Source organism: Phyllostomus discolor, chromosome X (assembly GCF_004126475.2).
Source record: "Phyllostomus discolor isolate MPI-MPIP mPhyDis1 chromosome X, mPhyDis1.pri.v3, whole genome shotgun sequence".
Taxonomy (NCBI): Eukaryota; Metazoa; Chordata; class Mammalia; order Chiroptera; family Phyllostomidae; genus Phyllostomus; species Phyllostomus discolor.
The window spans coordinates 80050783-80067119 of NC_050198.1; the positions used below are offsets into that span (position 1 = coordinate 80050783).

At 48.6% G+C, this 16337-nt stretch overlaps 1 protein-coding gene across 9 annotated transcripts in view; it reads left to right on the forward strand.

Annotated features, from left to right (window-relative positions):
* Positions 1 to 16337, forward strand: part of BCORL1 (BCL6 corepressor like 1) — a 62578-nt gene that overhangs the window by 18504 nt on the left and 27737 nt on the right. For 6 of the 9 annotated variants that reach the window (XM_028523106.2, XM_028523107.2, XM_028523108.2 and 3 more), the window contains 5 exons: positions 1180 to 1309; positions 6529 to 6619; positions 6885 to 10160; positions 14966 to 15131; positions 16210 to 16290. In XM_028523106.2, coding sequence (XP_028378907.1) covers positions 1224 to 1309; positions 6529 to 6619; positions 6885 to 10160; positions 14966 to 15131; positions 16210 to 16290 — 3700 coding nt within the window. In that variant the 5' untranslated portion in view covers positions 1180 to 1223. Of the gene's footprint in view, positions 1 to 1179; positions 1310 to 5556; positions 5616 to 6528; positions 6620 to 6884; positions 10161 to 14965; positions 15132 to 16209; positions 16291 to 16337 lie in introns of those variants that run through there. The other 3 variants (XM_028523110.2, XM_036016828.1, XM_028523109.2) reach the window with 3 other exon arrangements.

The following is a 16337-nucleotide window of genomic DNA, read 5'->3' on the forward strand; positions in this document are numbered from 1 at the left end:
CAAACCAGTAGCCCCTTGGTTTGTTTTGTAGGCTGGCATTCAATCCACTGAGTCACATGAGCCAAAGGCTGTTAATTGTTGAATCTTCAGTACCCAGGACAATGCTGGCACATAGTAGGAGCTCAATAAATATTTGTGGAATGACTAGTAATACTGTGCTGAATATAGACAATCTCTGAAAATTGTTTAAAGGATAAGTGAAACAAATCCCTAATGTGAGTATATTTTATTATGGTTCACTTTTTTAGAAAGTAGAGAACACCATGAAATTCTGATCACTGTAGTGCTCTGTTCAGTTGAGTCTTAATGAATAAGGCTTTTTGGCTAATAAGTGAAGTCAGAAGTTTAAGGGTCTCAAAACAAGCTCACTGGATACATATCTTTTTTTATGCCTTATTTTCTCTAGAAGGTGAATTGGCTGTGCAGTGGTTGTCAACAGTGAGAGCTGGACATTGGCTGGTGAAGGGGTGGTAGATCATGGAGATGACAGACTGAAGGAGGGAAGGAAGAAGGACAGAAATATGTGGTTCTTAACAGAACATTGTTTTTTTTCCCTTGTTTGCTTGTTTGTGGTCAGTAAAAAGAATATTGCATCTGATTTGGAGGGAGCTTTAAAGCAGGCTAGATATATGCATCGTATCTATATAACTCCCAACTTGAAGTCAGAATAGAGTACATTTGAAGGGCTTATAAAAGAAGCGTGTGCTTCCTCTGAAGAGCTTAAATTGGCTACGTCACTCAAATACTCAGTACCCATGGATTAGAGTTGACGAGAAAAAGATCCCCAGCAGTCTTTCAATGCACTGTTCACATACGGGAACGACCCTCTAATTGTAGTTGGTTAGGCTAAATATGTGTAGAAAATATACTGTCATCTCATTTGTCTGAAATAGATTGAATTTCCTTGAACACTCAAGCATATCTGTCTTTACAATAATTTAAAAATTAATCTAGGTGATTAACAGCATCTTCATCTCCATCCTGAAACCTGTGGATTCCTAGAAAGCTGGTGCTCCCTCATCCCCATTTGGACCTTAATTTCCCATAGCAGGCTGACTTACGAGAGAAACTGTTTTAACATTTTGGTGTTATAATTACCTTTGTTTAAGCATTTCCTTGTTAAAGGTGGTTAAGCAGGTGGTTCAGAGTTTTGATTTGGGGGGGATTCTTTTTCCCCAGGGGAAGTGGCCACAGCAGGTCCTATCTGGTGGTGAGCGGCTGTCATGATCTCTACAGCACCGCTCTACAGCAGCGTACACAACTGGACCAGTTCTGACCGGATTCGCATGTGTGGCATCAACGAGGAGAGGTAAGGAGGCTGGGAAGGTGACTATTGCTGGCTTCCAGTGAGCGATGCCTACTCACCAGAGGGGTTAGCTGCAGCAGGACCTGGGGAGAGACCCTGGTGAGGTACTCTGGGTCATTTTTAATTTTCCTGAAGGATGGGGAGGGATGTGTGAGTGGCCTGCTCTGCCTTGCCATCCCTGTTCAGATGAAGGTGAGGAGGCCAACAGAGGACCATCCACCAACTGGTATTTGTCTACTCATTAAGAATTGTCAGATGGTGGAATAGAGGAAGCTCAGGCAATTGCAGTTTCTATTTGCTGCATCCATGTTTGGTGCTCAAGGATATGCATAAGATATTTTTGGCCCTTGATATAAGCCTGGAAGAAAGGCATTTCTATCATTCAGCTTTATACTAGGTACTGTTAGTGGGTATTCTGGTGACTAGTGCTTTCTTGCTTTATGAGACTAATGCAGATTTACAGTAAGGTCCTTATGAAGTATCAAAGGGAGATCAAACTGCTTAACATGTAGTTTTCACATGAAATTGAGAGTTGGTGATGCCTGCCTGATCTGTGTGTGTGTGTGTGTATGTGTGTGTGTGTGTGTGTGTTCAGTTTCCTGTACACCAAAATATTTCATTGACCAAGCTATGCCATTCCTGATCATGCCCCATACTAAAAACACTCAAAATGGCCTTTAGATTTTTAAATATATTTTATGTTTTATTTTACTTTTAGAGAGAGGGGAAGGGAGGGAGAAAGAGAGGGAAAGAAACATCAATGTGTAAGGGATATATCGATGGGTTGCCTCTCACACGCCCCCATTTGGGGACCTGGCCTGCAACCCAGGCATGTGCCCTGACTGGGAATCAAACTGGTGACCTTTCAGTTTGTAGACTGGCACTCAATCCACTGAGCCACACCAGCAAAAGCGGCCTTTAGATTTTATATTCAACTTTCATAACGGTTGGCCAAAGAGCTGTGTGTGATGGTTGCATCACCTCTCCCATTAAAACAATTTTCTTAATCCTCAACTGAGGGTATGCTCATTGATTTTAGAGATGGAGGAAGGGAGGGAGAAACAGAGGCAGAGAGAGAGGGGAGGGAAGAGAAGAGAGAAAGAAACATTGATGCAAGAGAGAGAGAAGCATCTATTGGCTGCTTCCTGCACATACCGTGACTGGGATCATACCTGCAACCTTTTGGTGCACAGGATGATGCTCCAACCAACTGAGCCACCCGGCCAGGGTCTTTCCCATTTTTAGAGAAGGCATGGCTCCCCTATGCTTGCTGGTGTTTGGCTGTTGTTTCAATCCATCGGCTATTTACATCAGATCAATCATCTAGAACACAGAATGATATGGCTTTTCCTAGGATTACAAATGTGGTGTTTCCTTGCGTAAATCTTTGAAGTGTGTGCATGGGTATGTGTGTTTATATGGGGGAGTATTGGCAGTTTGGAAGGGAAAGGGAATGGACGTCTTTGTATGTATCTGTTTTTTATGTCTGTTGTTAACTGGAGAACTGTGTATTTGTCTGAGGTTCAGGTTAGGAGAATGGACCTTCTTTATTTTTTTAAAGCCATTAGCACCTGATAGTTTAATGTTCTTTATACTGAGGGACGAGTTAGAGATAGACTTAGAAGGAGTTTAATTTTAGAATATAAAAGTCAAGACCAAGGAAAATAAGACCAAATTCTTCTCAGCTTTGCATGAGAAAGGGATTTTCCTTTACATATGAAGTATGGCATTAGATAATTACTATGGGATGGCCTGGGGAATGCAAGGTAGTGGTATTGATTTGTGTAAGTATTCATTGGCAACTAGTTATAAGTGGTTCAGACTTTGATGCAAAGATCTGGACTAGAGCCTTTAAAAAATCAATGTACAAGTTACCTTCCTTCACTGGCCTTTCTAAATGTCTTCTGAGAAAGGAGCAGTCAGTGGGCTTGAAACCTGATTTTCCCTCTTTATGATCCTTTCTTGGGATGTTGAATAACCAAATATGCCTAGTAGTTAAGATGACCTTCTAAGCATTGGCACTCTTGGTCTAATTTACCCTTTATTGTCACTTTCCCACTACAGTCTAGGCCATGCTATGGCTGATTTCCAAAATGCAATCTCACCTTCCTTAAAAACTATCTTTGTCAGCCCTTTACAACTTGTAGAGCTTAGACATTTGGGGTATAAAGCTGCACCTGTGGCTTAACTCTTCAAGTTATGTTTGGGAAGCCTGCCCAGCTTTGTCAGATGCAGTGAGGACTGCAGGGACCAGGGGCAGGGCCTTTCTAAAGCTGGCCACAGGTGGCTGACTCTAGTCAGACTTCCAGCTAAATCTGTTTGCTTTCTTGCTTCCTTTCTTGCACCCATTCATTCCCTGTGGTCAACAAACATTAAACCCATTGAGCACAAACCAGTCATCATGGACACTGGTGGTGGGTGCTACGTAGAATGACACATACAGGTCCTGTGGGAGTCTAGATGAAAGGATGACAAACTTTGGGGGGGAATAAGGGAAGGCTTCCCAGAGGCAGTGCCATTGGAGTTGGGGCTTGAGAGATGAGTAGGAGTTTGAGGTGAGGGTTGGCATTTTCCAGATGGTGTGTTTGGGGGAAACCTTGTTTGGAATAAAGGTGGTCCTGAGGTGTGGTGGGACTAAAGTAGGGAAAGTTGGCAGGGGCAAGGAGATAAGGAGTCTGGTGTGTGCTGTGTAGTCAGGGCCCAGCAGGAACTGCACCAAGCCTGGTCTGACAGTGGTGCTAGCCCTTAGTAATTAGGAAAATAGCCTGGAAGGTTATGGTCAGTTCTAGTTTAAGTTGAATGAAGCCTTGAGCATAATAGCCCAGGGTCATCTATGTTGAGAAGAAATTGTGGGATTGATTTCCAGTTCTGACTGAAGCCTGCTTTGACCCCTGCTCCCTCCTCCTGGCCACCCAGACCCTCCTAACCTTGCCTGGTTGGCTCCAGGTATACCCCTCCCTTGCAAGCTATTCTGTCCCAGGTTCTCTCAATGGAGCAATTTTATAATTACTTAGCTTTGCACACCCCTCTCCTCAGAGGATTTGAAATGTGGCCTCACAACATTTTCCCAGAGCCTCAGGAACTGGCACTAAGGTGTGGGACAGCTGGAGTAGCCAGGACTGCTGCTCCTGCTGCCACTGCTACTGCCACCTCCAGGGTCTCTAGGCTGGCAGCTGGCTCTACATTCTCTGGTGGAGGGCAGGATTTCTGCTTTCAAGATGATTTTATGCCAGGTGAGAGCCAAGCAAGGGTCAGGGGTTGAGTATGTAACCAGCTCCTCTTTGCATAGTCAGGAGAGGAAATAGTGCAAATAAATAACATCTTGCCTTTGCAATCCTTATGTGGGGTTGGTGAACGGGGGTGGGTAGGTACTACTGCTTGTTTTCCCTTGCCACACACCCCCACACACCATCCTTGGAAGGTCTAGTTGGAGCACACTTCTCCCCTATCCCAAGGATGAGGCTAAGTCTTACTTTTCTGGTCTCTCAGGAGTTGATGTCAAAATATGTTTTCCCTTTCCCTCAGGTCTCCCTTCCTCCCCATCCTGGAGACCCCTGACTGCATCTCCGGCAGCCACTGACTTGCTTCTCCGGCAGCCACTGACTTACTTCTCTTTACCATCATTTCTATTTGTCACCAATAGTCAATGCCAGCAGTGAAACCCTCCCACTCTTGCCAACTTAGCTGGCTTTTAAAGGGAACATGCCACCCCTTCCCCCCACTAGCCACTTGTAGAGCCCTGAAAATGTGGGGAGAAGCCTGCAATGATCCCTCTTGCCTTGTTTTGCTTCTCTTGCCCAAGGTATAATTTCGGAGTCCATCAATGGTGCCATGTTCCAGTGGGAGGGAAGAAGTTAGCAAGGCCCTCCCCATTCTCATAGGACTTGACTGCAGGTGCCCAGACTGCCCATTGGCTAGCGTGGCTGGTGAGGTGGGCACTGGCTTTTTGGGGAGCTCAAGATAAGGGTTCCAAAGAAGGGAGGCAAAAACCCAGGACGTCTACCTCCCCAGAGGCACACAGAGCATTCCTGGCTCAGTCCCCCAGGAACCTCGGTGGAGCCCTTCTGCTGGAGCTTTATTCTTGCGCCCAAAGCTTCCACCTGGCCACTCGCACCATGGCTGCTGCCCCATGATGTCTTCCCTAGGGCAGTGGGACACTCTTGCCGTACTCAAACCACCAAACTTCCAGTGGGTGTTTTTCTGTAACTTCACCCTCCCAGTCTGACCTTTCTTTCTTCTTTTTTTTTTAGTCACGATGTACCATTTTCTGAGGTTCTTATCCGAAATTTAGAGAAGACTTTTTGAGCAGGTGGGGGTACAGTTAAGTTTTCCCCCTTTGGGACCCAGCTCTCTGGCCTCGAGCCCTTCTGTCTATGACATACCAACTTGAGTTTGGAGTCTGTGGTCTGGAAGGGAATGGGAGAGAATGTGGTGGTGCTGGGAGGCCACGGGGGAGAGTGGGGAGCTGGCAGGGGTGGGATGCAGGAAGGGTAGAAAGGCAGGAGGAAGGTGCTGGCTGGGGCTCACTTGTACTCTACAAAATGGGAAGAGATACCCTGAAGGGAAAGAAGTTGTGCCCTTGAAATGCCCCTCAGCACCCAGTGACCTGGTGGCCTTGAATCAGTGTCATCACATGTGCTCATAAATGTGTATCTGCTCTAGGCAAGCCCATTGAGTGAATAGGTGATGATGAGTCAGAGTTAGAACATGAAACATGGTGGAGGTGGTTATTTGTTTTAAGAAAGGATTGCCCTTATGGTACCTGCAGCTCACTTCCCTTATAGACTTAAAATAAGATTGCATTTAAAAGAAGAACAGTTTGCATGCCTTTTGAGAGCTCCTGTGAATCACCTTTCCAGCCTTTCCGGTAATATCCAGTACCTCCTAGATGGTTACTTTGAAGGGTAAGCTCTCGGGACAAGGAAAAGGTGCTGGGGTGTCTTTCACACTCTTGGTGAGAGCTCTAGAAAACAGAATACACGGCCCAAGGTGGGGAGTCCATAGATATCAGGCTGGGCTCCTTTGCAAGAACTTGCAAAGTTGGTACAGAGGCTCTGGTTTGCAACCTGGACCCTCCAGTCCCTTGTGATTTCCCCCAAGCCACCATGGGAAGCAAGACAGCAAGGTTATGGAAACCCAGGAAGGCAGGGGGAATTCTGGGGAAGGTGGTAGCCCAAAGACCAGGCCTCATGTCCCTTCTCTGGTTGTGTCTCCCATGCTAGAAGAGCACCTCTTTCTGATGAGGAGTCCACGACAGGTGACTGCCAGCGCTTTGGATCTCAGGAGTTTTGTGTCAGCAGCACTTTTTCCAAGGTAAGGGGCCACCTCCCAGTGGTAGAGTTGAACTACCCAGGTGATGTGCCCAGCCTGTCATCTTCAGTAAAGGGACAGGAAGGGGCAGGGTATTTCCCAGGAGTTGCTGTATATGAGACAGAAAATTGCCAGCTGCTCTTTGCTTCTGCCGAGACCCGGTTAGTCAAGTTGCAAAGAGGACCAGCGGTTGCCTCTCCAAGGCCTTGGGATGCTTGCATGAGCCACAGAGAGCTACTAAGATGGGCACGCTGCTTTGTCATTGCAGGTGGAGTTCACAGCAGTTGGAAGTGGCAGCAATGCCCGGGGGGCAGACCCAGATGGCAGTGCAACAGAAAAACTTGGGCACAAGTCAGAAGACAAGCCTGACAACCCCCAGCAGAAAATGGACTATGCTGGGAATGTGGCAGAGGCTGAGGGCCTCTTGGTGCCCCTGAGCAGCCCGGGAGACGGGCTCAAGCTCTCCTCCTCTCCTGAAGGCACCGAGGCCGGCAACAGCAGGGCTGACTGCTCCTGGACTCCCCTCAGCACACAAATGAGCAAACAGGTGGACTGCTCGCCCACCGGGGTAAAGGTTTTGGATTCTCGGCATGGTGTTGGGGAGAAAAATACTTTCATTTTGGCAACTCTGGGAACTGGAGTGCCTGTGGAGGGAACCCTGCCTCTGGTTACCACTAACTTTAGTACGCTGCCAGCACCCATCTGCCCCCCTGCTCCCAGTTCTGCCTCTGTCCCCCCATCTGTTCCGGATCCATTCCAGGTTTCCCTCTCTGTCCCCACCCCAGTGCCCCACTCAGGGCTAGTTCCTGTCCAGGTTGCCACTTCGGTTTCAGCCCCTTCCCCTCCCTTAGCACCAGTCCCAGCTCTGGCTCCGGCACCACCATCAGTGCCCACGCTCATCTCTGATTCAAACCCCCTCTCGGTTTCGGCCTCGGTCCTGGTGCCTGTGCCAGCTTCTGCTCCCCTTTCGGGCCCTGTTCCCCTGTCAGCTCCAGCCCCTACCGCCCTTTCAGTCTCAGTTTCAGCTCCTTCCTTGGCCTTGATCCAGGCTTCTGTGCCCCCTTCGGCTCCAACCCTGGTCCTCACGACTGTCCCCACTCCAGTTCTGGCTCCCATGCCGGCGTCCACACCTCCAGCAGCCCCCGGCCCTCCATCAGTGCCGATGGCCACTCCAACCCAATCCTCTGGTCCGCCTTCCACCCCCACCCTCATTCCTGCCTTTGCTCCTACACCGGTGCCTGCACCCACCCCAGCTCCAATCTTTACTCCAGCCCCCACGCCCATGCCGGCTGCCACGCCAACTGCCATTGCCACGTCCGCGCCCATCCCGGCCTCCTTTAGTTTAAGTCGAGTGTGTTTTCCTACAGCTCAGGCACCAGCTATGCAAAAAGTCCCTCTGTCATTTCAGCCAGGGACAGTGCTGACACCGAGCCAGCCACTAGTGTATATCCCACCTCCAAGCTGTGGGCAGCCGCTCAGTGTGGCCACACTGCCAACCACTCTGGGGGTCTCCTCCACTCTTACACTCCCTGTCCTGCCATCCTACCTACAGGACAGGTGTCTCCCTGGCGTGCTGGCCTCCCCAGAGCTACGGTCTTACCCATATGCATTTTCTGTAGCCCGGCCTCTGACTTCAGATTCTAAGCTGGTCTCTCTGGAGGTGAACAGGCTTCCGTGTGCGTCCCCATCCAGCAGCACCAGCACCCAGCCTGCGCCCGATGGCGTCCCTGGACCTTTGGCAGATACTTCCCTCACCACTGCTTCTGCCAAGGTGCTTCCAACGCCACAGCCTTTGCTGCCAGCCCCCAGCGTGAGCTCCGCCCCACCACACCCCACCAAGATGTCAGGTGGCGCCGAGCAGCAAGCAGAAGGGACTTCTGTCACTTTCTCTCCCCTCAAGTCACCTCCACAGCTGGAGCGAGAGATGGCGTCTCCACCCGAGTGCAGTGAGATGCCCCTTGACCTCTCCTCTAAGTCCAACCGCCAGAAGCTTCCATTGCCGAACCAACGCAAGACACCCCCCATGCCTGTGTTGACCCCCGTGCACACCAGCAGCAAGGCCCTCTTGTCCACGGTCCTGTCTAGGTCTCAGCGCACAACCCAGGCTGCTGGCAGCAATGTCACCTCATGCCTGGGCTCCACTGCCTCGCCCTTCGTCATCTTCCCTGAGATTGTGAGGAATGGGGACCCGAGCACCTGGGTGAAGAACTCAACTGCACTGATCAGCACCATTCCTGGCACCTACGTGGGGGTGGCCAACCCAGTGCCTGCTTCACTGCTGCTGAACAAAGAGCCCAACCTGGGTCTCAATCGAGACCCCCGCCATCTCCCCAAGCAGGAGCCTATTTCCATCATTGATCAAGGAGAGCCTAAGAGCACTGGTGCTTCCTGTGGCAAGAAAGGCAGCCAGGCTGGGACTGAGGGACAGCCAAGCACAGTCAAACGTTACACCCCAGCCCGTATCGCCCCAGGGCTGCCAGGCTGCCAAAGCAAGGAGCTTTCTCTGTGGAAGCCCACAGGGCCAGCAAATATTTACCCACGGTGTTCAGTTAATGGGAAACCCACCAGCACCCAGGTCCTGCCTGTTGGCTGGTCACCATACCACCAAGCATCTCTGCTTTCTATTGGTATTTCCAGTGCCGGACAGCTGACCCCCAGTCAGGGGCTGCCCAATAGGCCCACCAGCGTTGTTTCTGAGTTTTCTAGTGTGTCATCTCTTGGCCCCAGTGAAGCAGTACATGGACTTCCCGAGGGACAGCCACGGCCTGGGGGCCCTTTTGCTCCAGAGCAGGACACTGGTGCAAAGAACAAAACTTGCCGGATTGCTGCCAAGCCTTACGAAGAACAAGTCAACCCTGTCCTTCTGACTCTCAGCCCTCAGACAGGGACTCTAGCACTGTCTGTTCAGCCTAACAGTGGAGACATAAGGGTAAGCCAGGGGCCTGAGGAATCAGATGGCCACCTCTGCTCTGACAGCACTCCTAAGACAGAAGGCCCCCAGGGGACTTGTGGCCTGAAGCTGGCAGGAGACACAAAACCTAAGAACCAAGTGCTGGCCACCTACATGTCTCATGAGCTGGTCGTGGCCACCCCCCAGAACCTGCGCAAGATGTCCGAGCTGCCTTTGCTACCTCATGACAGCCGCCCCAAAGAACTCATTTTGGATGTGGTCCCAAGCGGCAAGAGGGGCTCCAGCACAGAACTTTCACAGCTTGGAAGCCAGGTGGACCTGGGGCGGGTGAAAATGGAAAAGGTGGATGGTGATGTTGTCTTCAATTTAGCCACCTGCCTCCGGGCTGATGGCCTCCCAGCAGCTCCCCAGAGGGGCCAAGCCGAAGTTCAGAGTAAGGCTGGGCAGACTCGAGTGAAACAGGAAAGCATAGGGGTCTTTGCTTGCAAGAACAAGTGGCAGCCAGACTCAGTGGTGACCGATGGGGTGACCGAACCTCTGCCGCCTAATAAAATGAAGTGTGACAAAGACAAGGACGGTGAGGAGCAGCAGCCACAAGCCAAGGTCACAGCCCGAAGTTCCCATGGACCCAAGGTGAGTACGGGGCTGAGATGAGTACACAGTTGAGGGCAAGGCCAAGACACCAGTTGTCTGCTTTGTCCTGCAGGTGTCAACTTTATTTAGCTGTGGCAGTGTTCTTAAGAAGCTCTGTGAACTGAACTGGTTGGAAGGCTCATATAAAGTGAATAATGACCTGCTGCCCCCTTTCTAAGTCACCTTTTCCTTATATGGTGTTTTAGCGTGGGGAGGGGCTGGGTGCATTTTGTAGGATGTGGGAAATGATTTGGTCCCTAGAGTGAGGGAAGCCATTGTCCCAGGTGAAGTTGGAAAGCGGAAGACAGTATTGGTAAGGGACATCAATAGCAGGCCCTTCCCAGCATAATCATTCCTCCTTTTTCTTTTCTGAGATGACTGCTGGCCTCAAGAACTTGGGGCCAGGGAGGGAAAGGGCCTTCAATAGGGTTGTTCTCTGCACCACTGCAGGAGCCTGCTCGGAATTTGCTTGGAGTTTAGTGAGGCTAGAGCCAATTTGGCCCATGGCCTTATCCACCAGTTCTCTACCACCCCCCACCCAATGCTCAAGGTGGCAACTTTGGGGTGTTCCCCACTGGAAATTTGGTGTGCAAGGCAGTGGGACATCTGGACCTGGGTTCTCAATAGGCTAAAGGCAGTAGCAGGAAGATGTGGCAACAGGATTCAACTGGAATCCAGTGGTCCTTTAGAGGTGGTCCAAAGGCTGTTGGTGAACCAGGGAGATTCTTGGAGCAGTTGAGGCTAGGGCTTGTTCAAAATATGGAGCAATTTGAAGTTATGTTAACAAGCCTTCAAACTGAATGTTGATATACCATAGTTTGCTGCATATAATAGACACTTTTTAGCCCAGATTTTTGAGGGATAAATAAGGGTGTGTGTTATACATGAGTAGTACTAATTCTGTATCTATATACTGTAAAATGAAAGATTGTTTTCCTGAAAGCTTGGGCCAAGAATGAGGCTGTGCCTTATACATGGGAGGACATTATACACAGCAAAGCACAGTGCATTGATACATAAATTTGTACCCAGAGCACCATGAATTTGTTTGTGGCAGAAGCTCTTTGTCTTTTTTGGACTACAGAGTGTTTTGAGAAGTGATGAGAGAGCTGTGGACTCTGTCCCCAGAAATATATCCTCAGAATTTGGCCAATAATTTCAAGGAGTTCATTGTCCCAGTCCCTCCCTGAAGCCCATCTGTGGACTCCAGGTTAAGAACCTTGGGGACAGAATTGTGGTGGGTTCTAGTCAGTGACCTCACAACCATCTCTGTGTGGCAGAGACATGCCAAGTAGGAACATAGCTCATTACATAGTAGAGCATTTGGTCAGGTAACTGCAATCTGCCCTTGGTGGTAATAAGAATAATAATTCTGTCATAGCTGTTACCATTTGCCGAACATTATCTAACTTAATCCTTTATGATAACCCTATGAAGTCACTGCTACGCCCAACTTACGAATAAGAAGATAAAGGGAACAGAGTGAGTGGATAAGTTACCCAAGGTTACACAGCTACTAAACGGCCAAGCTGGAGCTCAAACTCAGGTCTTGTTGGTTCCAAAGTTCATGTTCATCTTAGCTGTACCATACTATCTTCCATTCTCCTTATGTGTAGCTGTTTCACTGACCACTTGGCAAGTGTTTGTTGAGCGGCATCTGCATGCCAGCCCCTCCCAGGCAGTAGGACTACATTGTCGGGAGGGCAGTATTGCATTTTGGTGAGGAGTGTGCTCTCTGGAACTAGGCGCAGTGCCTGCCTGAGTTTGGATCTCGGCCCTACTTCTTAGCTGAGTGATATCAGTCAAGTTCCTCAATCTCTCTGGCTCTCAGTTTTCTCATCTACACAATGAGAAAAATAATGGTGTCTTACTCATAGGGCCTGTGTAGAGATTAAAGGAGAGGATGACGTGAAATATCCAGAATAGGCAAACCAATAGAGACAAAAAGCAGATAAGTGGTTGCCTAAAGTTGGCGGGGATGGGGAATTGGGGAGCGACAGCTTCATGGGATCCTCGAAATAGATAGTGATGTGGTTAACAGAACTCTGTGACTATTAAAAACAGTTGAATCATAAACTTAAATAAATGAATTGCATGTGGTATCTCAATAAATTATATGTCAACGAAGATGTTAAAAAAGATGAAATGAGCCCTGGCTGGAGTAGCTCAGTGGATTGAGCTCAGGCTGCAAACCAAAGCATCGCAGGTTCGATTCCCAGTCAGGGCACATGCCTGGGTTGCAGGCCATGGCCCCCAGCAACCACACATTGATGTTTTTTTCTCTCTCTCTCTCTCTTTCTCCCTCCCTTCCCTCTCTCTAAAAAAAAAAAAGATGAAATGAGGTGATATACATAAATGCTGAGAACAGTGCCTGGCACATAGTAAGTGCTCAGTGAGTGGTAGCAGTCGCTGTTAGTGTTGTTGGTATTGCCAACAAAATCAACGTGGTCCCTACTCTCATGGAGCCTATGTCTTGCAAATGACTCGATGACAGGCAGGCACTGCCTCTTCCTATATTGGATGAACAGTTGACTGGGCCCACTGGCAGATGCAGAGGGCAGAGAGTAAAGTTAGAGGATCAGGGCCTCGAAGCAGCCCTTAACCGGTGGCCTGTAATGGTTTAATAAATGGCCACTTTTCAGGAGAGCAAATAACTTAGACATTTCTTTTCTTATGTTCCCTTTTCCTGAGAAAGAAACCACTGATAAGCAAACTGTGATCAGGGTTTAATTTAAAACAGCCCCGTTCAGGGCATGGCCAAGAATCAGAAAAGCCATGCCTGTCTCCAACACCACCTGCCCCAGGACCTCACAGAATCCTGAAGGGCCTTTGGAATCATCAGAAAAGAAAGAGTTCTGTCTGCTTCATCTGGCTCTGGGTGTATTTAATTGTTTTCTCATCCTTTGTAAAAATTTTTGGAAAACCTTTCAAAACTGCTCACTGGAACATCCATCTTACACGGCAGCCCCAGCCTCCCAACATTTGGCCTAAGTTGGAGTACACACTATGTTTTGACTCTCAGCACCGCCCGCACGGAAGATGCAGACAGAAATCTGACAAATCCCTTCTAGACATTGTAGTTGTTTTTGTCTGTCTTTGGAAGTAAAAGTTAACGATCTGTACTTGAAAGAGCCAGCTAAAAAGTGATATTCAGAAATGTCCAGAATAAGTAAATCAATAGAGACATGTTCAAATTTACGTGTCCTATTTAGGGCATGTTCAAATTCATGTGCGTGGAACTTTATTCCCCCTGACTTAACTAGTTTCCCGCCCCCCCTCTGGCCATACCTGAAGGTCAGACTTTAAGCAACAATTCCCCATTTTCTTTCCTCCTCAATTCTTTTTTTCTCCTAACATTTTGGTTTGTAGGAACTAGCAGCAAGCAAAGGGGGGGGGGGTGACTTGAACTTGAATAAGAAGCAGGAAGAGTTTGTGGGATAGTTGGAGTCCCTGGAATTTGATGGGAAATGGTGACTTTCTTGATCCTGGACAATTGAGATCCCCCTTCCCCTGGGAAATGTTGCATCAATAAGATATCTGCCATCTCCTTAGCTGGAGCTAGATAGTGATGACCTTCTAGAAGGTAGCATATGTGTCTGCTTTGGAGGAAAACAACTCTTTCTTCCTAGGGCTTGCTTTCATTGTTAAGACATTTTGCTTATTCTGCATTCCCTGGATGCTAGAATACCGGAAATCCCTACCTTGCCCTATTTCTTGTTTGGTGGCATGGAGAGATCGCAAAGCTCATGAGAATATGTGACTGTTAGGCTGAGAATCTTCTTACAGTGTGTAAGCACAACCATGGTGCCTCTATGATGCTTCAGACAGTAGGCATGAGTTGGGATGAGCGAAACAGTTGAGGACAGAAGTAGGGAAATAGAAGAGTGAGAGCTGATGCGCAAGTGACTCAGGCTAGGAGCCAGGAGCACTGGGTCTTAGTCCCAGCTGCCACTTTGTCACTGTAAGCACTAGCATGCACGTTTGCCTGGTAAGCAGCAGCCCATGAGTGAGTAGATGCCATGGGTTGTATGTTGCCCTGGACAAATCATTTAAGTTCTCGTCTTGGAGCCTGTTTCCTTGTCTGTTCAGTAGGGATGATTTTAGCTTCCCTCTCAGGGTGGTTGGGGAGATCAAATCAAATAATAGAGATGAGAGTATTTTGAGAAGTTGAAAGTGCTGCAGAGTATAAAGTGGCTTTGTTAATAATGCCTGGGCCTTTTTCATGTCTTTTGTAAGTGTGGGGAGATTTCCATTGCTCCTATATCGTGCTTTTCTTCTTGCCTTAGTTGAACCTTAGTTGCTGTTTTCTGGCATTACTTTGCATGTGAAAATAGAGAATTTTTCTTGAGTTGGCCCATAGAACAAATTCTTTTCAGTTGTTGGTGTCAATACCATGCTCAGTGAAGTTATATGAACAATGTAGTTATCCAACTTGCAGAAGAGGCATTTTTGTTTTCTGCCTGTCTATTGCTGTTTGCATACAGAGAGTATGGGGCCTGACTTTGCACCTTTTAAAATGACTTTGGGTGTTTATTCAGCATGTGAACGCAGATTCTATAGACCTGTTTAAAATGATGGGGTGTGGATGGCCATGAGGATTAGCTAGGGCACAGGATTCAGTTCAGAAAACCTCTGTAGCCCACTGTGAAAGGCAGCAAGCAGCCCCTTCCTGCAGCCCATGGACAGGAGCCCCACCTGGGCAGCTCCTGTCCATGTGTCAGAATCGGGACACAGGGCTCAGCATTAGGAGAGCTTTCTTAAAAAGCAACACTGACCTCAGACCTGACCCCCTCTTCTGTTCACAGTGCCGGAAGCCATCTAGTGACTCCCAGGAACTCACCAAGAAAAGCCCCAGGGGGGCATCAGATTCAGGAAAAGAGCACAATGGAGTCAGGGTAAAGCACAAGCACCGGAAGCCTGCCAAGCTGGAATCCCAGTCTCCAGGAAAACGAGCAGAGGGCCAAGAAGAAGGTAGGCCCCTGAGTGTGGACCCTCTGGGCTGGGCTGCAGAGGGATCATTCAGGCAGGCCAGGAGGAGGGGCTCTGAGACTGACCAAAAAGTGAGACTTCCTCACTGTGGAAGGGGAGTATAATTGACACCTCTGAAATCAAAGGCAGGAGAGGAGGGAGAGGTGGCTTATTTGCCTCACCCTGGTTGCTAGAATGAGGCATACTCCGAAGGCTGACAGGGGTGGTTTTCAGACAGACAAAAGTCAGTTCTGCAGCAGATTAGCCAATCCATTGCTCTGCGATAGGTCTAGGCTCAGAGAAGAAATGGGTTTGAGGATGGAGGTGAAACAGCAGAATAGGGGTTTGACACACTGTGTCCTTTACCTTTGGTATATTTGAAAAGTCCCAATACAGAAAAGCTAAAAATGAATAGCTAGCTAGCTGGCTGGAAGGGTGAAGGGTTTAGAGAAATTCTAAACCCTTATTATTTAGGGATACACAAGATGTTTAGGGTGGGGAGGTGTGTCCTTAACCTGTATTCTCTGCCACTAATAGTCCATTGGTGCCCTGATCAGAAAGAGAAACCCAAGTATTTCTGCCCACAGTAGCCTGTGTTCATGGCCTTGCGAGCATGGCATGATCTGCCTCTTTTCTATTCTGTTCTTATATAGCAGTTACCTTCTGTCCACTGCTTCCTGTTCCCTTCTTCCTGCCTCGCTCAATACTCTAAGATTCATTGAGATTGCCCTTCTCTGGGACCTGCTCCAGCTGTGATAGAACTTTGTGGAGGTGCAGTAGCCACACGGTCATACAGGCAGACTGGCTTTCTACTTTCTGGTGAATCTATTTGATGCACTGCCTTTTTTGGTGTCAGCAAAAGTGACCCAACTCCCAGTTTTTAAAAACCACTGGGAATTGCTCCTTCTCTAAAAGAGATATGTAGGTGATAGCAGCATAAGGGGAGCTGATAACTGAAACCCAGGGAAAACACGGACCCTCCCTTGACTTTCTCATCTGAGCCACTCCGGGGGGCTTTCCAGTCCTTAGACTCCAATTGTGACATTTCTGCCTTCCGCCCTGAAACCACGCATCACTTCAGGTTCCTTGGAGAAGAAAGCAAAGAGCAGTTTCCGTGACTTCATCCCCGTGGTTCTGAGCACCCGGACACGCAGTCAGTCTGGTGAGTGAGCCTGCGGCTGTGGTCCATGTCAACACTGCCAAGAAAGG